Here is a 27,228-nt window from a genome sequence, read left to right as displayed (position 1 = left end):
TGTTAAAAAAAGGAAGATAACAGAACACTAATGACTATTTGGAAATGTCCATTTTCATACTTCCAGGTTTTGCATAATCACACCACTTAATAAAGCTACAGAAAGACACTGTGCACTGCAAATTTTAATTTATGCAGCATGCAGTTCAGCTGCAGTTCTGAGACAACCTTACTTCTTAGAGGATTAGAGCACAGTATTATTTTAATGTTGCCCCACAAAGACATTAATTAAACACTATATTGATATGTTCAAAGCTGGTTGAAATTCAGGCCAAGAAAGCTTTCTCGCTATCTTTTTAAATGTCTTGCATAGACATTTATCAAATTCTGCAGGTTTGCTTGCTAAAACTGATAAATTTTATTTATGTTTGAGGATTTTTAACCCACCATGTTTGGTGGCTCAGATGAGCAATGTTTAGATCAGTTGCACAGCTCTCCAACCTGCACAGAATTTCTTCCTGTGAGAGCTCTTGCTACTGCCAGAATTAGTCTGTGTATCCATTTCTATGAGCCATGTTTGTGTTAGAGAAACACACGCCAGAATCTTGTCAGCTGAACTCGCTACTTGCTGTCTAAGCACTGCTGCTGCTGCAGCCACTGAGAATATTTTGATTTGGAGGATAAGATTTATAGCATCTCAAGTTAGTAAATAATGAAAAAGCCATAGCATATACAAATCACTCTTGCAGGTTCTAAATTCTATAACAGTTTTGCTTTTTTTCTTCTAAGTTTTCTACAGAAAAAAAAACAACCAAAAACAAAACAACAAAAACAAGATTTGAAAGACATAGAGGTATCTCCAGCTTTTGCTGCAGTAAAAACATACATTACAGTAAAAAATCCCAGCCTAAAATAGAAACCCTTAGTCAGCAATTACTGTGGAGCAATGTAAATCCTGATGTATTTACAGATGAAAGAGGGTCACACAACTCAGCCAAAATATTTCATTTTCTGAAAATCACAATTCTAGTTGAGTCTGTAATATTTAAAAAAATCCTGTATATTTACAGTCAGCTTATAGGCAGCTGGGGTACACTTCCTTCTCCAGTAAAATATGTACTTTCACATAAATCAAGTTTATAGTTCACATGGTGCTGTAAATGTGTTATGTCTGTTCCTTTTAAAAGTGTATTAACAATTTTCAAAAGAAGAGAGAAGAAGCCATTTGTAAAGCACATGCCTCCAAAAACCTCCTGAGGGGAAATGACAGGATAGAAGGGCCAGCAGGAGGTAACGCTTTCATCACTCTCTCTGACACAAGGGACCAGGACAGAATTTTGAGGTCAGTCCACAGGATAAAGGACATATTCCATTACAAAATTAGACATGAAAAACAGCTTACAGGAAAACACTTGTTTGGCTTTTTTTTTTCCCCTCAGTGTAGGTCATGTGAGTACATACCCTAAATTCTGCAGTTAGTTTCAGAATTAGACATCTCAAGATCTCAGACAATCCAATTTTCACTGGTATTGAATAAAATCAGAAACTTCTCCTTGATATATGGTTTGGTTCAAAGTCATGATTCACCTAAAAGAATAATGAACCTCTCTTAACCTTTCTCTGAAATTAAGACAGTTAAGTGCTTCCTATAAAAAATGGAAACTAGTTTCACACCATACAACTGCTCTAACCTTCCACTTCAAAACCAGTAAAAAGTTAGTATTTGTAGTCACTTCAACTTGTCTGAAAAAAAAGTTGAGATGTTCCTTCACAAATGAAAGACGCAAACAACGTGAAACAGTCATCCTTAGGAAAAAAATACGTATTTGGAAATATAATTCCACCCAGTAAATTGCTAAAAATGGTGAGAGTTTATTTTGGGGGATTTGTTTGTTTATGGTTTTTTTTTTTTTTTGACTTTTTTAAAATCAAGGTATTTTATTACCAAAACCCAAAGCTTTCCTACCACAATTCATCTTTAACTGTTTCCACTTTATTCAGTAGGGTCTTTTCAAGCCTAGGCAATTTACAGGAGTTCTTAATTTTAAAAAATAGCAAAACTCTGAAATCATTCCTCTCCTTTCTCTCCTACACTCTGATCATCTATTTGCAGTAAAAATACTGAAAAATAAAAGAACAACTTGAAAAGCCTATGTCCCTAATACACTGGAAAATATGCAGTCTAATTCACAAGACACTAAGCTTTTCTTTGTAGACATAAAAGCCGTAGCAATTCCAAACTACATTTCTCAAACAGCAGGAATCAAAGAAGAAAGGAAAATATTGTTGTGCAACTGCCAGAGAACAAATAACCCCACTAATTCTTCTGTTCATACCTTTTCCTAAACCCACTAAGTGAAAACCATTACACATTTTGAGGGGTTTTATAAGTACATACAGGAAGACAAAATGCAGAACATAAAATGAGAGTTGATTAATTAATTTTTAATTGACATAACTAAACCAACCACTGAGTTCAGTTCTGAAAAAAAAAAGGAAAAAAAGAAGAACATGGTTTTCTAATTTAACTATGAAAGCCTGGAATATTATAAGATAGAAGTCCTAAAAAAGTGATCTAATAATACCATGATATACCACTCTTGATCAAGTCTTCAGACATGTAGACAACAATTTTAATTTGGAAATCTAAACCCCAAATGCCAGTTTAAACCTATATCATATCGTAAATTTTGCTTTTTTCCCCAGTTCTTTTTTTATATGGAAAATAAAACATTACTGCAAATTTGGTTATTGAATTATTTTTATTGTATCTCTGAATTGGAAGCTCAAAAGAATTCTGAAACACAAATTCTGGATGCATTGTTAATAAAATAAAAGCTTAAAATACAACATAGGAAGAACTGAATGCCTTTCTGATGACGGGTTTAACAGAAGTGGGATGCAAACAATGAAATGGAAAGCCAGGTAGGTAGGAGCTAAAAATAACTCATATGAAAAATTTGGGAATTTACTGGTTGAAAATGACAGAGGAGGAAAAAAAGGACTAGAATGATGAATTGGTGACAGATTCATGGTACACTGTCACCCTTATGTGGCTGTGAAAGGACAGCTGCTATCCTAACAAATGGAAATGGGAGAGGCAATGCTAAAAAAAGAGGTAAGCATTAGTATTAATGCTCAACACCAATGCAAGACAGCTAAGGATATGTTTATACTTTTTCAAGCCACTGTTTGCGGGGAAAAGAAGTAATGACAAGGGTATTACTTGTGCACATTCTGAATAAAGCTGGAAAAATATCTATTTTTCTTCATCAGGGCAAAATAAAGGCTAAGAAGGAAAAACGTGTATTAATAATTAAAGTGGGTACGCATACTGGAAGGAGGGAAAGTGTAAAATAACAAATGGACACATACCACAAATAAATTAAGGTGAAAAAAAAATCAGATTTCCAGTAAAAACAGCAATGAAAATCTGAAACGGCCTATGATGGGATTAAGAGGTGAAAAAGCCTTCAACAAATTCAGTTTATAGACAGAATATAATGTAGTTGACTGTTATAGCCTACAAAGTTCTGGTGTTCAACTTGAAAAATCTAATTAGATGAATAAATGTTGGGAAAGGAAAAAAGAGAGAGCAAAAGGGCTTGAGCAACAGAACAGTTGTAGAGTTGATCAAAAGAGAGATGGGACTGACAGTGTTTAAGACTATTAACTTTACATTTGTAAGGAAACACTATACTGATAGTTAGGGCTGATGAAGCTTTTTGCCAACAAATGCTTCAGTGTGCAAGTTCAGAGTTTACTGACTATAGGCAGCAATTGTCTTTGACTAGCCAGCAAGTCTAGAATTAGTCTCCACCTTCCACCCCTTGCTACAAACCTTTGAAAAACTAAGCTCATTAAAACTAATGACATATAGTAATAAGTATTTAGTCATAACATTCAAGTCCCTTCCATACGGTATTTATGATATATTTTTAAGTTTCATCTTCCCAGTATACGTACATCTAATACCTCAGAACATAAACACACACTTCAAACAGGTTAACTCAAGTTTCATAATGGAAAAGTAAAGATATATAAATAATAATGTTTCTGCCTGTGCAGAATATGGAAAGCATGCATCCCAACTACAAATAAACCTTTCATCAGTTTCTTTTTTCTTTCACTAAAAATTCAATACCATGTTTGTGATCACAAGATCACATACATTTTCATCACACACATACTTCATCCAAGTTTTAGTCATTATATGCAACTGAAAACCAAAAGCACATTTCATACACTGAGATGCAAATGAACATGTAAGGAAGATCTCTTACAAGTATAGCACATGCACACTGCTGCTAACAGTCACTCTTGCAGCTAAACTGAAATTTGGTCAAACTACCATCCACAAATGTGCATTTAAGCCTGTCAAGCCTCAAAACTGTACATAAACTTTCAGGACAGCTGGACAGCAATACAACCAAAATACAAAGTAAAGCCTTGACAGAGAGGGATGACCATCAAAGCTTCACTGTACATTGCACATTCACTGCAGATATGATCTGAGATACTTGCAGAATTTAAGAAGAGTACACACTGTTCAAGCTGAATTAATTTCTAAGAGTTCTGGTTACTCATTTACCTGCAGCATAGCATAGTGCTATCAAATGTCCTTTGAGAAATCATAATTGCAGACTATGTAAATTATGCCCCAGAAGGACAATGTGGGTCTCATTGACATTGCAGCCTGTCTTTTGCATACAGTAATACAAAGGGCACTTTGTATTACTGCAGTTTTAATGAATCAATATGTTTATATATGACTTAAGCATACAATATCTGAAATATAAGCTACTCTATCACAATCACAAGTACAGTCAAGTATTATTTTACTTGAGGGGTGCAAGTCATATTGTTGTAACTTTACAATAAGCAAGATGGAGAGGGAAAAAACAATTAAAACATGAATAGTTTGTGCCTAATTTCTACAATTTAAAATTGCAATGTAAAACTATGTATTTTTGCTAATTTTAAATGTGTTCTTCTATGTGATACTAAAATGATTCCTAAATTCTGTGTCATGGCAACATAGTCCATTCATTGTAGATGTAACTATGCTGTCCCATATTCTATGTTATTCATTGTCTGAAGAATCAGGTGGAATAAAGGAAAATGGAAAGGAGATAAAAGTATTGGTTTAAAAGTATCCTGCAGTAGATCCTGCATCCCAAAATGCTTCACAAAGTCATATCCACAGAAGACAACTTCGTGCCTTTCTACGACTTTCAGGTACTATTAAAACACAGCAAACCTTTCATTTTAACACAGTTTAGAGAAGGAGGACCTAACTGATAACATCAGTTAGATAACATTAAAGGAAGTCCAATACAGTTCAATTCAGTATTAACCCTCCATTCTTGCATTCCTTTTCTATTCTTCTGAAGAGGTGACATTTTCAGAAGCACAGATCCTACTTCCTTGAAGAACTGACATTGTGCAGCAATGTATCAATCACCCCAAGCACAGGGCTCGATTTATCTCCAAGTGCCGGTCCACACTGAGCTAATTCAGGGCCCATTACCCCATTCACAGAGTAATGTGCATGGCCTTCAAAAGACAGGTATATATCTGCCACATAATATGCAAACTGCAGTGTGTCAATGAATGCTGGTAGTCTCCTGATGCATTTGTAGCACACCCAAGGGACTGAGTGGATCAGCCACAAAAGCAGACCCAACATCAGGGCCCTGGAGGTCCAGTGTCCCTGCTTGGCACGCCCTGCCCACATCCTAGGATCTCATTCCAGCCCACAGGGCCATCAATCCCCAATTCAGCAACGCCACAGCAGGAGTGGTCTCCAGCCCCCTCCAGCCCTTCCTTCAGTGTCCAGCCATGGGCCCAGCCTGGCCTCTCCCTGTTCCCAGGAGGAGACTGGTGTCCAGGACCAGGCTGTCCCTGTGTCCCTGCCTGCCTGGTTCTGGGCTGTGGTGGGACAGGTCCTGGCTGCCAGGTCTCCCAGGGGGCCCCAACACCCCCTGCACCCCATCCCCAGAGAGCTGCCAGCCTCCCAGCATCCTGATACAAAAATGCAGAACATGGATCTTAGCTAAGTATATGCAAGCAATATTTCCTCGTAGATTTTGCCCTCTAACATGAAATTTACCATTTCTATCAGAAAGAAACATGCTACATATTTGCCAAGACTTTAGAAAACAGAAACACAAAGTGAGACTGCACAGAGTAGCAATTATAGATGGATGATTTTCAAAAATATTCAAGATTGTCAACAGTAGCAACTGCGTGTCCTAAATACTCCCAAGTACCAAATGTTTCCATAAAAATGGATTTAAAACATGACTTTTTATATCCCATTGGACAGAGATTTGCTAGTGACCTCCTTCAAAACTTTGAGGAGAACAAGATTTGTTGTTTTGAACAACTTCAATAATTTGAGTTCCTTCAAAGTGCTGCTTTGAATACCTTCAATACCTCAAATGAAGAGGAACTCATTTTTAAAAGAAGGAAAAAAATCAGTAGAATTCCCCCTTACACATTTACCTTTCCATAGGAAGCAAAGCATCTGCACAAAGACATTAGGCACAATATCAAATGAATTGTTATGAACTGTGCTCACAAGACATGTTTCAAGTCCTGGAGAACCACAGGGGTTGTCAGAGCTTCGTAAATGCTACTCCTAAACAATAAATGCACAGACTTGTATTTAAAAACTCTGGAATATCATTAAATAGCAGCCCTTGGCAACCTCTAAAACCACTAATGGTTTGCTGACCTGGGATGTTTGGGAAAGCAGAGGACACGTACCCAGGGCAGCACAAGAAGCCATTTTGATGCTCCAGTGATGTGAAGCAAAGGTGTCCCAGGATGTAAAATCTTGAGGATGGGAGCAGAAACACAAATCATGGCCAGTTACTGGTCATTGAAGGAATGTTAGCTTTGTGAGTTCAGTAGAAACAGCATAACAAGGAAAAACAGGAAACATCCGTCTCACACATGTAAAACACTCTTGTATGTGGTGTAAAAAAAACCAAAAAACAAACAAGCAAAAACAACAACAACAACAAAAAAAAAAACCCAAAAAACAAAAAAAAAAAAAAAAAAACAAAAACAAAAAAAAAAAAAAAACACCAAAAAACACCCAAAAAATAGCCATACAGAAATGGCTGCTGCTTCTTCAGGGGCAGACGCCAAGGAATAATGGGATTGTCCAAATACCTTCTCAGCTAGGGATGCCACACCTCACCACTGGGGTCTCAGCAAGTCTTCACTTCTCAGCAAGTCTTCCTCCTCCCCAGCAGTGACTGAACACTGCTTTTTGATTCGCTATTCACTACATTCTGCAACTGCAACCCAGCAATCATACATAAAGTACTATCTTTACAATTTAATTGGGTTAAGTATGTTAGGATTTCAAAGAGCTCTTTATGTGTGTGTGTACTTTCTGCTCCAGCCTTCCCACATGACAAAATGATTGATACCACAGCAACCACTCAAGAGTAAATGCAGACATAACAGATGAGTGCAGCATGAAAATCTGGGAAAGCTGTAGAATCTCTATCACGAGAGGTCTGAAAGCAAAATGATGGTCCAGGTGTACTCAGATCTGCTGTGTGCTTTTTGACTTGTTTTTTATGATTCTATAGGAAAGAATAAATACTAATTTTAAAAATACATACTAAAAATTTATAATGGGAAAGGAGACTTTGCAACAGAACTGCAGCTGAAAAAATGGTAGTGGTGGTACACTATGGTGCTATGTAGTCATAAGTACCTCCTGTTATTGCATTTAACACATGTAAAAATGAGATCTATTTTTAAATCTAACATACCAATACAGAGGAATTACCCAAGCTATAACAGGCAACTGTATCAGACGTCAGCAAAAACTTCACCTTAAAAAGTTGCATAGCTCAGACCTTCCACAAGTCAAAAGGTCATCAGTAGGGATAGACCCAACACAGCAATACTCAGAATGCATTAGACAATAGTTGGGTAAAAACATTATTTCATACATAATTCCTCATCAGTTTTAAACATATAAGTAGAACTGAAAATCAAAACTGGCTGTTTGCTGAGAGCTGACATATGCAGCAAATCAATTTGCAAAAAAAATTGACCCTACATATTGCTCCATAAAAGTTATTTGTTCAGTTTGGCTAGACATGGAGTTAGAAAGGTAATAGAACAGCCCATGGCACTCAGAGCTACAGTTTACAGTACTCACAGTGCATAGTATTAAAACTGGCCTTTTAAAATAGCAAAAATGAATCCCTTTATTAACTCTATTTTTTCATCTGTTCAGCAAAGCTCTTTGAATATAAAAATATTCTTGGTAAGTTTGTTCTAGAGAAAAAAGTCAACTATTTTCATAGAATTTAAAAGAAATTGATGGGAACAGACAGAATATAGTGCTCCGCGTGTTTAAAAATCATCATTACTAACTGCACAGTTGCTGAGCAACAGAGATGCAACAAGATCTTATACTGAAAAGCACCTATATATTCTACATTTTTTTAGGGAAAAAGATTCAAAACAACAATTATCTTAGGAACAACATAATTAGAAAGCTGATTGGAAAAGGCTCAGTTTGCATAATTTAGTAATGTCTGTGTATTTTTTTATGTTTTACACAAATTTGTGGCCAAATACACAGAATTATGCTCTTATTCACAAAACTAGAGAAACCTGTCATGCAAGTTAAGAGTTTCCTCAGTCTAATACATCAGATTCAGGAAATTTTGGCAACCTACGTGTTACTATGGCAACTTTTTTGTTTCTTCAAAATGTAAATTAACTTTGAGGCTTCGTTACAAACTCTGTATTTTCTTTGTGTTTGTACATAATTTTTTCCCATATATGGAATCAGAATAGATTTTTACTTTAAATGGCTACATTTTATATTAACAGATGAAGTTACAGTGAGTAGAAGTTGGGATTAAATCAGTTTTTAAGCACATCTCTGCTTAACCTTGACTTTTAAACCATAACAATAAATAAGTACAGGAGAAAGCAATCAAACAAATCAGTTCTATGGCAAAGGTTTCTCTCTTTGACTTTTACAATTGTAAACTTCTAGAAAATGAAATTATGCTGCACATTTCAGTCCTTTTCTTGCTCTTTTTACTGCTAATTCCATTAAAAACCCATTTTACTGGGTTTTTATTCACTTTTTTGTAACAAAAATTTTTTAAAAAATCTGGAAAAGAACGTATGACTGCTCTGGTTTTTTAATGAATAAAATTGTGTTTTGATATGCCTCTCTAGCTCTGGCCACACTTACTGAATTCAAGAACCTGCCTGCCTTAAGATGAACAGGTGTCCACAGTTCCTGTTACAGTGACCATTACAGGAATTATGTAAGCCCAGAGAGAGATCTGACATCTTCATCACCATGTCAGAGAGTCATAGCATCAGAATGAATCTGAAAGAAAAGCTATTTCTTTTAATTTGACTCCCATTTCTTGTCTGCTGAAGAAAAGAGAATAGCAAATCTCAACTTGTGAGCCAATTCATTTTACACCATTGTTAAACATATATCATTTCTATGAACTGAGTTTAATATTAAGAAATTATTATAAATCTAATGCATTTTACTTCTTATCATAATGGAACTCACAAAAGTGAGGAAGAAAACTTTAAAACATGACAATATAATGAAACACATGTGAAAACGTAGGAGGTTAACAACACATAAAACTTGGTCCCTCCACCATGGGCATCTAAGCAACCTGGTCTAGTAAAGGTGTCCCTGCCTATGGAAGCAGATTGAAATAGATCATCTTTAAGGTCCCTTCCAACCCAAATCACTCTGTGATTCTGTGATTTGTGCTGCCTTCCTCAGGGAACAGCTGCCCAGAAGTTTGCAACCAAGTAATCTAGTGAAAAATAACCATCTAGCAAAGAAAAGTTATTTATAAAAAGGACACAAAGCCCATATTCATCCTAGTTCTCTGTAAGTATTAGGAAAAAAAAATCAGACTATATTCTAGCAAAATTAAATAATGATTGTGGTAATTCATTAGCTAGTACACAAAACTCTAATGCCCAGTGAACTAGATCATGCAGCCAGCTCTATTCTAAGCTAAAAATCAGACTGTAACAATTTTATAATGGGTGAAGAGACAGTCAAGGCTATACTTATATAAGCACATAGGCAGAGGGAACATGGAATTTATTTCTAAGAGAGCCTAGAAACTGGGGGGAAAAAAACCCCACAGTATTCAGAATCATGAGATCCCTTGACCATCTCCATTTTTGCTCATGTTCCCATGGGTGCATTAGAAGGAAGCTGCATTCTCTTCAGAGAGCATGCAAGAGAGAAACTAAAAGTAGACAAGAACTACTAAAGAAATTCAGCATCTAGATGATGAAAAGCATTATGCCTGTGAAGAGACACTGAGGAGAAATGATATTTCATAACTTCTGTTATTTTAACTACTTGCTCATGTATAATTTAACAATCTTTTTCTTGCACTTCTTCTGCGAACAGTGAGCGTCTCTAGACTTGTTAAGTGACTGCAAGGATATGGTTCTGGCTCTAGATAAGGTCTAAGTGCATAATTAAGTAGAAGCACATACTACTAACTCTAATAATTCACTGCATTGGAGTATGAAGTTGTACAAAAGCCATAATTTTTAGGGACTGTGGAATAGGGAAAACAGCCTCACTTTACCATCAGAAAACAGTGTCATCAGGAGCTGCAGTGCCCAAGTCTGGGACAAGGAACTGCAGCATGGAGCAGAACCTTCCCAGTTAAATACATGCTTCCAACAATTGTTTTGAAAGAGTTTCAGCATGGATTATCTTCCAAAGATATTTACCTCATACACCTTACAGATGGAAAAGACACTATCCCAGGTCAATTAACCAAGGCAAAAATATACCAAAATAAAACCTTAGTGCTGCACAGGAGCATAAAGGAAAACAGCAAGAAGTTCAACATCAATTTCAATGGAGACAAGATTTCATTCCTAACATCAAACAATCAAATTGTTCCCTTCAATTTTCATACCTTACAGATTGAATTTCTTAAGGCTGTTACCAAAGTTTAAGTTTGGTTAAGTAAAAAGTAATGCGTGGTTTGCAAAATGCTTTTGGGGTCAGAAAAGTGTAACAAAAAGGAAAAACTGCTGCTAATTAAGCATATAATGCCTTTTTTAAAAATATGTAATAGTACAAGTGACACCTATATATCACAACAAAATGGATATTTGTCTAGTTATGAATTAACCAGTAATTAAAGTAAACCTGTTGGGCCTTAACATTAAATTAGTATGGTGGACATGACCACAAAAATGCTCAATCCATGTTTTATTATACAGTCTCTAACTGCAGGTAATGGTAGTTCTTGGGTCTTCAGCCCACCTGAAAATCATGTCACTATTCACTAAATAACAGGTAAAATACACAGTTAATGTTTTAATAGTCTTTAGGGAAGACATAAAACTTCTTAGAATAATAAAATACAAGAAGTTTTACTAAAATGTTAATCAAATAATGGAAAGTTGAAAAGAGTCAACAAAATGGGGCTGTTACTATATTCTACCAAAGAAAATAACACACAGCAGCAAAGTGATTTTTATCTTTAAAGGCTTGCATCTAAAACTCGTCAGCATCCATTATAATTCTATAAAATAAGATAAGGCAGCATCTGGTACAATCTATATAGTTTTATAGCCAAGTACACAAAAATGCTTAAAACAGTTACAAGATCTTTTCACAATAAATGAAGCTGAAGCCTCTTTACTTCCTCTACCAGCCTGTATTATAAAAACAAAGGCAAAAGCTAGAACAAAAGAGGAATAAAAAAGAACATTCATTTCTCTTAATGACTAAATAATACTTTTAAAGGATTAACAGATAATGGGACCTGCTGATGCACAGGAAGAAAAAGCATCTTCACAACCATTTTAGTTTAATCTCAATTAGTTCATAGCCATAAGCAAGGTGATACTCAAGCACTGACCATTTCAAACAACTGTTTCATTCTCTTGAGGCTAAATCTATTCCCAGATTCACAATGCACTTCTCCAAAACATGTGCAACTCTGAGTAATGGAGCAGAGGTTTGGTTTTTATCTTCCTTAAAGACATAAATTTGTATTGAAAGAATAATGCAGAAAAAAGAAGTAATTTAATACAATGAAGAAAGTAGCAAATTTCAAAAGATATCATATAACATTGTTGTCAGGATTAATTAGCAGTCAACACAAAACCACATAAAATGCAAGTGCTTTTTCAAAGTTAGTGTCAAGGGAAAATAAATTTCAGCTTGTCATATAGTAACTTAAAAAAAACTTTTATTTCTTGTCTTTTAAGAAACATTAGTATTGCTCAAGAAAACAAGAACTAATACTCAGGTCCTCTACATCTCTAAGTAGAAAAACTCAGTGGTGCATAATTGTTCCACAGACGCAAAATAATTCCACACAAAGCTTGCTCCAAGCACAAGCTGTGAACTATGAATATATTTGGTTTGCATGGCAATGTTTGGGGAGAGATGGGGCAGCTTTAGGGATGTTCTCTGTGAGAAGCTGCTGGAAGCTTCCTCTGTGTCCAAGGAAGCCAATGCCAAGTGGTTCCAAGATAGACACACCAGTGGCCAGAACCAAGTCCATCAGGGATGGTGGTAGCACCTCTGTGACTACATATTTAAGGGCGGGGGGGAAGAATCTATGCAACACCAGCAGCATTCAAAAAAGTGGAATGAGAATATGGGAGAGAAACAGCTCTGCTCACACCAAGGCCAGTGAAGAAGGGGAGAGGGTGTTCCAGGTATCAGAGCAGAGATTCCTGTGAAGACCATGGTGAGGCAGCTGCCCCCCAGCAGTCCGTGGGGATCCACAGAGGAGCAGAGATCACCCTGCAGCCTCTGAAGGACTCCTCCATGCTAAAACAGGATAGATGGATGCCCAAGGCAGGCTGTGCTTTACAGGAAGCCTGCAATGGAGCAGGCTCCTGGCAAGACCTGTGGATCCAGGGAGAATGGAGCCCACACTGCAGCAGTCTGCCCCTGATTGACTAACCCCATGGAAGGACCCATGTTGGAGAACTTTGTGGAGGAGTATCTTCCATAGGAGGGACCCCATGCTGGAGATGAGGAAGAGTATGAAAAGGAAGGAGCAACAGAGACAATGTTTGACAAACTGATTACAACCCCTCTTCCCCATTCCCCTGCACCACTCAGGGGAGAAGGCAGAAAAATTGGGAGTAAAGTGAAGCTCAGGAAGAAGAGAGTCAGGGGATGAAAGTCTTTTAAGATTTGGGTTTGTTTCTTGTGACTCTACTCTGATTTTAATTGGCAATAAATCAAATTAATTCTTCCCTGAATTAATTCTTTATTGAGAAGAATTTGTCTGTGATGGTAATTAGTGAGTGATCTCTCCTTGTCCTCATATCAACCCACAAACATTTCTGTCAGCACAACTTGCTAATTCTCCTTTTGCTACCAGATTTGGAACTACACAGACATCAAAAAATTGGACAGTTCTGCATCAAGATAAACACCATTGCAGACTGCAATGAACACAAAGCTTTTAACAACCCATAACACCAAACAGGCACATGTTAGCAGAGAACTTTACAAAGCCATTTGCAGCTCACCCTGTTGTGGGGCAGGTTCTGTGTTTCCAATACCAGATGTCAGAGCAGCCATAAAATAACCTGGGGATAAGCCGTTCACATGCTGGGGTAACAAGAGCAGACTGGCAGAAACAATCTTTAACACAAATCCACATCTTATAAGAAATACCAGAATGTGAATTAGACTAATACCTCTATTTCACTGCTCATTGCATATGAAGACGTGCAAACAGAGCATGGTCCTGATTCAGGACACCTTTGAGTCCTAAATAGCTTGCAAGATAAACAGTACTTAAAATTTATGTGCATCATGATATTTTCTGTTACTTTTTTTTATATTGTTTGTTTTTAAATTGCATCTGCAACTCAAAAAAAAGGTATGATTTAACTAATAATATACTTAAAATACTAGCTGATTTCTTGGAATTTTTTTTGTTCTATGATACTTTCAGACCCTAGGATAATTTCTCATGAGCCTATTGACTTCAGCAGCCAACAGAAAATTGCCCTGAAGTTTGATGTTTAAATATCTTTAACCTTTGTAAGTTTTAGGTAAATGCACATTTCAGAGAATCAGACTTCAAGAGACTTCAAGAAATCACCTAGTCCATCTGTCTGATTCAATTTAAGAATACTGTTCCCTACAGACAAGATTGTGATCTGGAGATAAAACTCTCCTATTCCATAACTTCTCAAGAAAATCTATCACAATGCTTAACTGTTCTTGCCAATAGCAAGTTCTCCCTACAGCACCAGTACAAATCTGTCCTGCTGCAACCTTTCCTAATGCCTAGCTTAAATTTCCCTCGAATCAGTTTGCATTCATTGCTTCTTATGATCTCCCCACTTTACAGAAAGGATGGCTTGTTATTCTCCAGGAAGAATTTTACCCACTGAAATCTCTTATCATGCTAGTAATCTCTTCTCTAAACTTGGTAATACTACTGTCTTTAGTTCTTTTTTCTAGGTCATATCTCCTAAAGATTTAGCTATTCCCTTTGTTCTCCTGTGAATCCACTTAATCTTTTCTCATGTGTGACTACAATTAAACATGCAAACTTTGAAACACCACATAGCCTTGTGGAACATTAGAAAGAAGCTGAGGCTCAGAAAATATTTGCCCATTACAAATAATTCTTTTACCTGGTAAATTAATACAATCTCCTTTCCTTTTTATGGTCAAAAATAATACATCACTCATGTGAAAATACACATTAGTACACGGTCTGCCTTAAGAAAATATTAGTACTGTTTATTTCTGTATTAATTTCCTGTTTGGACATATTCCAAACATGTTACTCATTGCTTCTAACAACAATTAGTAGCAAGATCTTTTGCTCTCAGTAAGATTTACTTGTGAACTGATGTGCTGCCAAAGGTAAAATATAATGAACAGGCAGATTCACTATGTTGTGTTGAATGTCTAGGACAAACATAGAAAGCAGATTTAGGCAAATAGGATTTTATTAAACAGAACCTACTATCACTATGGGTTATAAGTAGCATGAGGATGTAATTTCTAACAAAAATAAATCTTAGCTAAAATGCAATATTGGGTGCAATAGATACCCCAGTTGGCCAGTCATACTCAGCTGAATGATCAATTCCAACTGGGATATCCAAATACTACTAGAAAAAAATACTGTTATTTTAATTAGTACAATTGTGTTGTGTCTTTTCTTCATGTGATTATAAAGAACTTTTTAAAAATATATATATGAAGAGAATAATTTTATCTCTGTTTTGACTAGTGAATTAAAAAAAATATGGCTTCTCTCATCAATATTATATTGAACTCAACTTTGAAATACATGCTTTTTTTTTTCTTATTTGGCCTTTTTAGTTCAGTTTCAAAAAGTCTCAGTTGTGTGTGTCTTGTTTGGGCAGTTTAATATTTGATACAGTGTATGCCTGCTAAGAAATGAGAAAAATAAATATAACCAACAGATCTAAAAAGCATGCACTTTCGTATGATGTGACTCACTCCAGTCTATAGTACTGCCTTTAGGAACAGGTAGTGCTGATAAATGCTGAGAAAGGTCAATAATTCATCATTTGTGCTCCTGGGCTATGAAAACTGGCAATCGTAAAAAGGCTACTGAAAAATCTCTTACTAATGGCTTTTTTTAAGTTGCTCAGTGGGTAAAAGTTGGAGATTTATACCATTGGAAGACATACAAGTAGTTCATATTAAACACCCAAAGTGAACGACTATTTCAAAGCTTCCTCGCATGGGCAGAAAACCTGCCAGACTCCCCCTCTTGGTACAACCCAGCACAGCAGATGCCACATAGAGAACATCTTTCCTGCCTCCCTGAAAAGAAAATTATTGAGAATTTTGTCTGCATTGCTTCCTTTCACTGCTACACCTCTCTAATCCTATTGAAAAAAACAAGCAAAGAAACAAAAAACAACAGACTGGAAACATAAAAAAATTTCAAATACAAAGATATTTTATCCTCAAAGCAGGACCTCCTCTCATTTTTCTGCAGTTCCAATGAGCCACACACCATCACATAGCCACAACTGGGTCTTAATTCTATTTAGCTGCCATAAAACTATATCAAAAATGCAAAGAGAGATTGGATACCTTTCACATTTTCTTTCCTATGTAGTCCTTATTCAAGCTTAGGGCTATTCAACCACCAATTCTGTTTCCTGGATGGGAAGAGTAAACTTTCCAATTCTGCATTCTGTGCCTCTCTCTACTCTGATGTCCTGCACTGAAAATATTGTTCATATCTGCCCCTTCACAAGACCCCTCCAAAAAAATGCATGGAAGATAGACAGTGGAAAAAAAATTACACTACAGTGCTTTAAATGTAACAAACCCTTCAGCAAATTTGCAGCTGGGACACACTGTCCTCAACTCAGTTTTACTATATATAGGTAACATATGCAGCACATCTGGTATGCAAGGTATCTTACTTGTTTTGAGACACTGGTAAAGCATAAAAGGGAAAACTGAAAAAAAACCAAAAAAAACCACCAAAACTCCCCCCCACACACACACATTCTTAAAAGCACTTCTCTTTCTGCATTTAACTGGTTCAAGTAATTTTTTTTTATGTTTTAAAGATAAAAGAAAAATTAAAAGATAGCAATATTATCTGTCATACTAAGTCACATTCCAGTTCCTTCTAGGAAAATTTTGAGGGCCAAAGGCTGAAAACGTTTTAGAAGATAACAGCTCCTTTCCTCAGAAGGTTTTACACAGCAGTAAACATTAGCAATACCAGCTTCCTCAAGACATCAGGTTATATGAGCAGAAAGCACTTTAAAAATCATCTTGGGTATACTGTCAGTAGACATTTTCAAACATTAGCAGAAGAAGTAGCAGAGTTCTTTGGGATTACACAGCTAAATGGAATATGTGCCTTATTATTGTCAGTGTGAAAACGTACATGGTAAAACCAAAAATATGCATAAAGCTTTTTCTGTATAAAGGATACAGTATTTAAATCTGTATAAAAAGTGACAGAAAAAAAAAGATATTAAGTATAAAACTTAAGCAAGTTGTTATGTGCAATATTGCACTCTTTTATAAAAAAGTGCTGTAGTATTTTTCACTACTGTGACACTAATTCCTATGAATAGAATTGACATAGAAGTGCCTACAAGTGTAACCAAAATTGCTAATTGTTGCCTGTGGAGAAAAGAAAAAGCGATAACTATGAAAAATTTGCTAAACAGATACCTTATTCATATACATAAGTATACATTAAAGCTGCACAAATGACACTAAATTTTTGTTCATAGCCATAATCATATGGTTATAAAAGAAGTACTGGAATTCTCTTGTCTCAACTACAGCAGTGTATCAACAGAAAACCACCTTATTGGAAGCAAGTTTTGGGATCTGAATATTCCAATCCTCTATACTTTAAGATAGATTCATGAGATTTAATTTGCCCCTGTGCAGTCCCTCTCCAAACAAAGCTAACATCAGCCAAATCTCCTAAAGCATTCAAAACATCAATGCACCTTTTAATAAATTAGACATTTCTATCCCCCAATGAGCTATCAGCACATAAAGCTTTAAAGCACACCCAGGGCTGTAACACAGCTTGGCTGCCAGGTACACATACCCTTCTTAAGTAACTCCATAACTGCCCTACTTTCTATGAGACTCAAAGACACATTTAGAAACTGTATCCTTCACCTTTCCCCATCACTGCAGTGTCTGAATGGTTAAAAAGTTCTACTACATGAAAGAGGTCCTTGTCACGGGCAAAGGAGTTCCCACAGCTGATGGGGTGTAACACTAACTCAAATGTTTTTCATTTCTCTTTTAATAAATGTGTTAAACAATATTAGCTAATGAATCACCCAAAATCAGATGTGGGTAGTGACTACCCTTGGTTACTTTTAATTTTCAATAGACTATGCAAAAAGTTTTAGATACTGAAATCTTAAACCCTCCTTCATACTGACTGCAGCTGACTAGAGTATGTTAAACTGCTTTGCAGAAAGATCAGACAGGCATGGGACTGCAATTATATATCACAATACCCTTTTCTGGGTTCACAGCTCTATTCATCTTTTAGAAACACTGAAGGACAGATTGGACATAGGGGAACGGATTAGCCACAGGACGACCTGTATTTCCACACAAAAGCCTAAGTGTGGAAAAATGGCACCCTGTGTTACCCATTCTTCACTTCCTGAAAAAAACATATTCAGGAAAATAGACATTTAAACAGCTCTTTCCCACTCATCTCAGAACAAGCGTTCATTGTTTCTTAACACCATTTATACGGGAGTAATGTAATGCTATTACCAAACTGCCTGAATTCACAAATGTATATAAAAATATTTAAGAAGTAAGACAGGCCCACTTCAGCACAGGAACTAAAATGAAATCAACACAAAGTTAACATTACCTATGAAAAAAAAATCTCAGTTGGCTGTAGCAACATACAATCTCATATTTATGAATGGGACTGAAGGAGGGTTTGGTTCTGGTAATAAGTTTCAGCTGGATGTCATGGAAGTTCTACACACTCTAGCCTCACAGTACAACTGAAATTATAAAAAATACGTTGTGTTAATAGGCCACAAGACCATAGCCTACCACATAACATCAGTAATTCCAAGTGAGTAAAAGGAAAATGAACTCAGAAAAATATACGTAGTAATTACATAATTTTGTATGAAGTGAAGATTATGTCAGTTTTCTGTTAAAATCTAGCTCTGGAAAAATAAAGCAGTAAATATTTTGATAGATGAAAAAATTGAAAGAATATGCATTAATAAATCAGGTTGGCACTTTAATTACTTTTACATGTCATTCTTCCTAAATCAATTGTCTTGCATACAACAGAAATGCTTGGTGTATGGACTTGTACCATCAACTTGCCTCAGGAGATACGTGTTATCAACTAATCTGATCAAGCTACTCAAACTGGTGGCTTATTTGAATGTTCTTTGGGACAACAGAAAATTATCCTTCTGCACAAGCAATAATCAAATTAAAGTGGCCAAGCATTTTAACTTAGGAATTTGACCACACAGCTGTGTTACAAACAGCAAGCCTCTGTAGCTCATTAGGCTCCAATGGGAAATTAATCTTTTTGCCTGGAAATCAACAGTCTAACATCATGTGCAATGAGACACAGCATTCCTAACTTTTTATAAAATTATGATGTAAAGGAATAGTTTTATCAGAAAAATACTTCAAATCTTATGAAGGTAGTGAGGTAATCTCACACATATTCTTCTTTATACATTTACTTAATACACTAATGAGGTTCACATTAATATGGTTAAATTATTTGCTTGTTCTTTCCTCACAGTTTTTCTCTTTATTTTCTTATTGAAAGTAACATAAGACACCACGTTCAAAAATGAAAAAAAAAAGTACATGTAAATCTTATTTTTCAAACTGCTTACAATACATAGATTAAATCCAGTGTTATCTAATTCTCATTCTTTTATATGCCTTCATTTAGATATCTTATGCTTAAACCATTCACTTTTATTGGATATTTTAAAAGTTCTTCATAAAAAAAAAGCTCAGTCATACTGTGCAGACTTTCATGCAACTCCATCAAACTATTCCCTGTCTTTATTGAAACCACAAGGAGGAAGGAATACATACACTGCTGAAGTAATTGCATGGAAAGGGCCAAAATGCTATCATGGAGATTAGCACCTGTCAAGAAAAGTCTGACAGCTGTCCCAATATATGCAATTTATAGTCAGTATATAGTTTTCATTGCTAAAGAAAGCAGAAATGGTTCGGGAACAAATATAAACAAACTGATCTAATTAAGTTATCTTTAGCTTTAAAGAGCTTAAATATACTGTCTGCAGCCCATGTTAAAAATGGTTATAATTGCTAGAAAAATGTAAAATGTGTTAAAAGTCCTTCGTGTACCGCCATGAGTTCTGTTTTCTTAAAATGATTTGCTAGCTTTCTATTCCTACAAGGCAAAATGAAATATTTTAAGGGAAACAAAATGCTTCCTCTTTTGAGGATTTTTTACAGTAACACAGACCTCAAGCCCTAAAAGGCTTAGAAGAAGAAAAAAAGCAGTAAAATGGCAAATAGAGTAAAAGAACAGCACAAAAGTCTGCAAAATCTCCTCAAAACAGGCCATGTAATTAGACAGATATATAAAAATACAGTTGTCTGAACATTTTAAAAGAATGTTAAATAAGTCGCTATGTGGGAGGCATTGCACACAATGAAATTATAGCATGGGTAGGTTTTCAAAGGAGAAATGTTTAGCACTGGAGGTATCTGAATAATGTTCCTAAATTAACTAAATCAGAGTTTACTAATTTCAGAAAAAAAAAATCAGTGAAAACATAGAGCCTCATGTTTTGTTGAGACTGACACTAAATTAAAATCAGTACTGATGCTTCAGAGGTTGCAGGGTAGTCACTTTGCCCAGCCTTTGAGTGAAACTTTGTCCCAAAAAAGTTTTTCCCTGCTTTACACAGCCAGCACTCCGAACAGAGCTTAGCTCCTTTTTCCTCCAGCTATATTCTCAACTACATTATAATGGTAAAAAAAGCAAAAATGGGTTCACCAAAACCCCCATATTGTTGTGTTATCTTTGTTAATACTGCTTAAAAAACAGGACTGGACTTTTCCATACACCACAAAATATATATACATTTTTCAGGATTCACACTTGAATCTCAGAGTACAGTTTGCTATGCAAGTAACAAATGGACTAATTACTTTAGCAGTAGGGGGAAAAAAAGAAAATACTAATTTCCTGAGGAAAGAAAACAAAACAAAACAAAAAAAGAGCAGTAAAAGGATTACTCCCCAGGAAAAATCCCTCCACTCACTTACTCAAGCATTTTTTTTCCACCCAATTCATGAAGGGAAAAAAAAACAAGAAAAAAAGACGAAAGCCTGCCCGACAATTCAAATTATTTTTTCCTATAAATTGTAATCACAGTTTTCTGACCAGAAGGTGGTAAAAACAGGAGCCTAGAAGCCACGCAAAGGCCTCTTCCCGTTTCGGGGCAGTGAAGGGAAGGAAGACGTTGAATGCCCAGGATTTGCTCTGCCCTGCCCTTTCCATAGAACTTTAGTGCCATCTATTGAAAATGTACTGAATAAGGAAGAGGCAAAGGATGCCTATTGATTTGGTATAAAAATAAGACGTTTACTTGTTAAGGGGTTTTTTGGTTTATTAATATTCCCATGATGACTACTGTTTTGTGGTCATCTGATAGCAACAAATATTTTCTATACACTATACATGCCCCATAAAGAAATGAGACGTCAGCTAAAACATCGACTATAAACATCATACAGATTTCATATATATATATTTATATATACATATAATATATATACATTTAGCAAAGATGTAAGTCTAAGCCTACCTATTACCTAAAGCAACAAAATTGAAAAGGCTTTAAAACGGAAAGGAAAAATAGCGTGGAAGCACTGCTGTAAATAGAACATACTGGAAACAGTAAAAATAATTAAGGCACCTCGTAAAGATCTTAGTATTAAAGAACAGGATATGTAGACATGCACATACAATTACCTTCTTTAAGAAACTGTGAGTGGATGACAAATATAAGAAAACAGCAGATCGCTGCTCCTGCTAGTGCCCATAAAGCTTTCAAGAGCTGCATCTCGGTCTGAAACTCAGTAAATACCCAGAAAGTCACACAATGAATTTCCACAGCGATGCATCAACGCTTCCCTCTGTGCGCCAGGCGCGGCGGCTCCCGGCAGGGACCACACTCCCGAGCAGGGCGGGCGAGCCCGGGGCTGCGGAGGAGGGGCCGGGGCTTCACACCCCGCGCGGGGGCAGCGGCAGCGCCGCGCTCTCCTCGCCGAGGCAGCCGGCGCGGGGCCCCATGAATCAGCGCTCCGTCTCCGCGGGAGCCGCGGCGAGCCGGCGGCGGGGGCAGGGAGCCGGCAGCGCCGGGCAGGGTTGCGCAACAGCGCCCGCTGCGCCGCGGGGGCGCGGGGCCGCCGCCGCCGCTCAGGGCGCGCCGCCGCCGGCCGGCGCAGGGCGCGCAGGGGCCGGGCCCTCCCCGCCGAGGCTCCGCGGGAGCCGCTGCAGCATCGCCGGGCTGCGGGTGCCGCTCGCTCGTCGGGCCGCTGCTCCGCTGCTCGCTGCCACGGCTCGGGGAGGAGAGAGCGAGCGGGGAGGGGAGGGAGCGGGAGGGAGGGAGGGATCTCTCTTTACTGCAACTTCTCCCGGCTGGCGGCAATTTGTTGCACCCCCTTCCTCCTCCCCCGGCTCGGAGATGCTCTCCAGTGCGGGTGCGAGGGGCGGGAGGGAACTCAGTTCAGCCCGCCGTCCCTGGCAAACGCGGGGCCGCTCGGGGGCTCTCGCACAGATCGCTGCTCTGCTGCCTTTGGACTCGCACCTCCGCCGCCGGGGCTCCTCGTCTCCCGGCCCCGAGAGGTCCCCCAGGCGCCGTGGCTGGCCCCGCTCCCTCGCCCGCCGTCTGTCCGCGAGGTCGACCCCGTCCCGGGGCCGCGCCCCGGCGGTGGCACCGCAACGCGCCCTCCGAGCAGCCGCGCCGGGTACGGCGGGCTCTCTCAGTCTACAGGTTGATGCCTCCGCTGCAGCAATCCCCGTGGAAAACAGGAGAGCAAATGAAAGAATCTAATAAATCAGCGTGAGAAAAAAAAGGAAAAAAAAAAAAAGAAAAAAAATTCCACAGCCCACAAAAAAACCCCCGGAACACCAAGGCTGTGATTTTGCTGCCGCCCTCCCACTCCAGGGGAAGGAGCCTGCCGCGGCCACCGGCTGCCGTAGAGCGGGGGGGCGGGAAGGCCGGGGCGGTGCTGCGATGCGGGGCCGCTCCGCGGGGACTGCGCGCTCGGCCCCGCCGTTGCGGGACGTGGTGCAGGCGCGGCGGGGCGCTCCGCACCCGGGGGCCGCCCCGACGGCCGGGGCTGCCCGGTCAGGGCACCGCGCTCGGTGCGCACAGGCGGCCGGCGGCGGCTCGGCGGTGCGGAGCAGGGCAGGGTTAACAGCCGCACGCCGAAGTGCTGCCGGCTGTACAGGGGGGCTGCCCGAGCCGGGCTCCCTCACGGTGCCCTCTGCCCGCGCAGGCTCCGCGCCTCTCGTGTTCAAACGCCGCCGCTGCGCCGCGCAGCCTCCGCGGTGCGTGCGTGTCCCGCAGCGCGGCCGGCGCTGCCCCGCGGGCGGAGCGCGGAGCGAGCGGCGGCCGCGGAATGCGGGGAGAGCGGCTCCAGCAGCGGAGGTGCGGCAGGGCAGGTGCGGTTCGCAGCTCCCCGGAGGCCGCGGGGCGAGGGCTGGCGGCCAGAGCGCCCAGCGGCCTCGGCGGGCCGGACGGTGCTACAGCGGAGGCTCCTCCGGCGTGTCCTCCGCTGGAAGTTGCGGAGCTGCTCGGACTGGCTGTAGGCTCACTGCACAACAGTGACAACGACGGTAACGCACCGACGGCCAGTGAGCTCCCCCGGTTTCTCCGGGATAGACACCCATGGTTTTGGAGATTTAAACCAAGTGAGGGAATACTTGCATGCTGAGAGCTTTGTTTTCATAGCACCTTGGTTACATCTGCATTTATGTTGTGGATTGCACTTTTGGTTTTTTGTTTGTTTTGGTTTGGTTTATTTTGTTTGGGTTTTTTGTGGTTTTTTTTGGTTTGTTTGTTTGTTTGTTTTGGTTTTCTTTTTTTGGTTTTTTGTTGGGGTTTTTTTGGTAGTATTTAATATTTAAATATTTGCTTATTTTTAAGAAAGCAGGAAAGGGTTTCCAGATGCTTGAAAGGACAGATTAATAAAAGATCAGTATTTTTATTGGGCAAACATCTCTCATGCTGTTGATGATGTGTCTCAAACTCATCTCTATGCCTTTTCGTTTTTCACAGATATCACAGAGAAACATTAAAAACAACCATCTTTTGAATTTTAAACTTCACACAAATCCCTATAAACCCATGTATTGCATTTACTATATTTGAAGATTACAGCAATGCAATGTTAAAGCAATGTCATAGCTACACTACAGGAATTCCACTGTAAATCTTTCATTCTGAAATTTACACTTTGGTGAGAAATTTGCCATGCTTGTGCACAGTTCAAGTTGAGTTTTGTTTGTGTATTTGTCTTCTGGGTGAAAGAAAAAAGTGTCAAGTAGCTAAAGAAAATTCACAGATTTTGTACTTAAGCAAACAAATCTCTCTCCCCCCTGCCCCCCACCGATATACCAGCTTTAAAATCCACAGGTAACTTCAAAATCCACAGGATTTTAAAAGTGTCAAACTTCAGAGTTTACACAGTCCGCAATAAGTATCTTTTAGTCTGAAAATGTTTAGAGAAAAATCCTCTGAAAAATTTTACTCATTTCTTTCCTTTTTTACTAAAAGCACACGAAGATCCATTGTCAATGGGTCAGAACCCCCAAGAGCTTGTTCTTGCTCCTTTTGAGGTGCAAGATGGTGCTTTCTCTCATTTTAAACTAGTCTTACTTCTCTGAGCTTCTGAACTAGACAAGTATGCCTGGGTTTCTGTGGCCTTTAGGTCAGACCCTTCATAAAGAAAACATCAGAACATGGCATTGTTCTCCCTGGCTGCAGCGAAGTCACTCTACTTGCACACTAGTGGAAGTGGGAGCAAACTCTGGTTCAGCACTCACACTGTACAGGCATATTTAGTCTCATAGCAACAAAGAATTCCAGAAGACTTCCCATTTGAGAGGACAGTGGTACCTGGCAACGCCACTTGCTGTACTACATATGGTTCACTCTCAGTTTTGTGTTTTCTAAATAGCTTTGGACTTTTCAAACAGGGTGAGTCCTAGTCAAAAATATCAATCTTCAATTTCTTTACTTGTTACCTGCATAAAGATTTATAAAATATTAAAGATAACTCAAGTTACCCATGTAGACTTTTCTGGAAGACTTTTCTGAATAAATTCCACTGATAAAAATTCCCTCCTTATCTTTCAGCCAACTAACATTTGCATCCCCAACTAATGGAATAACACCTGTCAAACAACTTCTAAGCTGCTTAGGCCATAACAGATTTGCAAACCTCTCGCTGCATTTCCAGGTTTTGTCTTGACCCCATTAATCTTCAGCAATAGAGAGGCAAAAAGCTGTGATCATAGCAGTAGCTCCTTCTAGGGAACCACTTCACAGGGGTTTTTCCCATTGTGTTTTAAAGTTGAAGGAGCAATGCTCAGCATCTGAAAGATGGTAAAGGATGGTGATGGCATTGGCAGACATTTCTGATATAGAAGACTTTTGCAGCTGGGAAGAGAAGTGAGGAATACATTTTCCTTATGATCAGGGAGCAAGAGCAAATGTGTAAGAGATAGAAGATCTTCTGAGATATTACAAGAAAGCAGCAGAAAAATAAGTGCATAATTTTCAAATGTTCTCTTTTGGAAATACAGCTCATTTGTTCTTTTTACCAAAAATTGAGTTGAATTCTACAGAATTACTAAAACTGGAACTCAGTAGCAAAAACAGCAGCCTTTGCTCAAGTATAGAGACTTGAAAAAAATATCCATACTCTGCATTTAATTTTGTGAAAAGATTCTACCAGACTCTGTAAGATTTATTCTTCGCTACTGAGATATTTTATAAATAAAGATGTGCTAAAATTCCTGGAAAACAATCATGATCAGATTGTATTCCACATACCTAGAAATAAAGTCCTACCATTTCCAGCTAGGTCAAATGCCTTTTGCATAACTATTTTATTCTTGTTCATGCAATAAGCCCCCAAATTATGCATGGCCAATGCAGATCTAAATGCAGGAGCACAAGATGTGACGTTAGCATATTTTAAGTAATGAACTTGGAAACTACTTCTGGCTTTGGAAAAAAAAATAGGTAAGACAATAGTTATTATTAGGTTATCTAGACCAAACTCTTGCCAATGCCCACTGGATTTCATTTTTGTTACTTTTGAGTTACTCAGGCAGTAGTCTGTCACCAGCCACTTGAGGTGATTATTCCAGCCCAGTGGTTCTCTCAGCTGGAATGTTTCTCCTGATGCTAAGTTTAACATTTTATTTTGTTGAAATTCATCCAGTTCATCTTTCACATATGCCTGAAGTAGCATTATAAATCCTTTTCCATTTTGAATATAACCAAAATATAAGATATATTGAATATATAGGAATGAGTACAGACAAATATATTTCCATCAATTAGTTTTAGCAGCGTTTAAGCATTTTTTTTCCTCCTCTTTTCTCTGCATACCAATGGCTGGCTTGCATTTCTTTGCTTTTGAGCTAGGCACAACTACAGTACTCCTCAAAATCTTATTCTTCGTCTTCAGCTGATGGTGGGTAACTGCCACTGGAGTTGAAATTAACATCTAAAGAGATGCTATTGATCTCTGTTTTGTGACATGATGTGGCTACCATAGGAACCACAAATACATTTGACTATCTCATTCCATGAACACCTAAAACTTTCATTTTTTTTCCCTGACTTACCGAAGTAGGTGATCCTTTAATATATCTTTAATATTTTTGACAGGCTATATGCTGCTTCATGCCCTTTTTCCTAGTGGCAGATTCAAAAAAGGGATAGCACAGCCTAGATAATTTAGAATTGCCACTTTGTAAACTTCTTGCTAACAGTGCCTGTTTACTTAGAACTTTTGACAGTTTATGGGGTTTTTAAGTAATTTTATCTCATTTTGTTTTTCAGTTACGTTATTTTACTGTTCATGTCTTCTTCCTGCCATCTTAATGACTTTCTATTCAGAAATATTCTATTTCTATTTCTTCCTCTTTTCTATTTATAAAGATTTGTGCCAGCAGTTGATGGCCATGTAGACAGTTTTCCACTGGGAACTCATTGAACATTCTCCCACAGAGCAGTCACCATTTGGTAACAGCGTTTGGCCACTACCAAAAAAGGAGCTGCCTAAGAAGTTAGAGGTTCTGTGAGACCTCTCTGATCCCTTGAACCACTGATAAATTCTCCCAAAACACGTATCTGAAATCACACAATGCGCCAGCCCAGGCACTATGTGTAGTGTAGTGTCCTAGATTTGCTCATGGAGGGAGCCTAGAGCCCTGGGGCCTGGCCACACTGCTATTCTATAGTGCTTACATCATCACTGCCAGGGGGGGTGGTTCCAGGGGAAGGAAAAAAGGGAAAATACTCCAGAAGTTCACCATTTTGTTCTGTTTCCTCCAGAGCCCAGCCAAGCGCGTACCACGGCACCATTGCGAGAAGCAGCCAGGGGAGCAGAGCAGCAGAGCCTGAGCTGAGCCCGAGCTGAGCCTGAGCCCAGCCAAGCCTGGGCTGGGCA

The 27,228-nt window shown here is 38.6% G+C and overlaps 1 protein-coding gene across 25 annotated transcripts in view; it reads right to left on the bottom strand.

Annotated features, from left to right (window-relative positions):
• The window catches only part of TAFA5 (TAFA chemokine like family member 5), a 466,608-nt gene that overhangs the window by 335,997 nt on the left and 103,383 nt on the right, over positions 1 to 27,228 (bottom strand). Inside the window, exon 1 of one of the 25 annotated variants that reach the window (XM_064422143.1) lies at positions 21,506 to 21,915. The exons of 23 other annotated variants lie outside the window; for them this stretch is intronic. In XM_064422143.1, coding sequence (XP_064278213.1) covers positions 21,506 to 21,596 — 91 coding nt within the window. In that variant the 5' untranslated portion in view covers positions 21,597 to 21,915. Of the gene's footprint in view, positions 1 to 21,505; positions 21,916 to 27,228 lie in introns of those variants that run through there. One more of the 25 variants, XM_064422149.1, reaches the window with a different exon arrangement.

This window comes from Passer domesticus, chromosome 5 (genome assembly GCF_036417665.1).
Source record: "Passer domesticus isolate bPasDom1 chromosome 5, bPasDom1.hap1, whole genome shotgun sequence".
NCBI classification, from domain to species: domain Eukaryota; kingdom Metazoa; phylum Chordata; class Aves; order Passeriformes; family Passeridae; genus Passer; species Passer domesticus.
The sequence above is the reverse complement of the archived record's forward strand: the minus strand, read 5'-3'. Positions and strand labels throughout refer to the sequence as shown.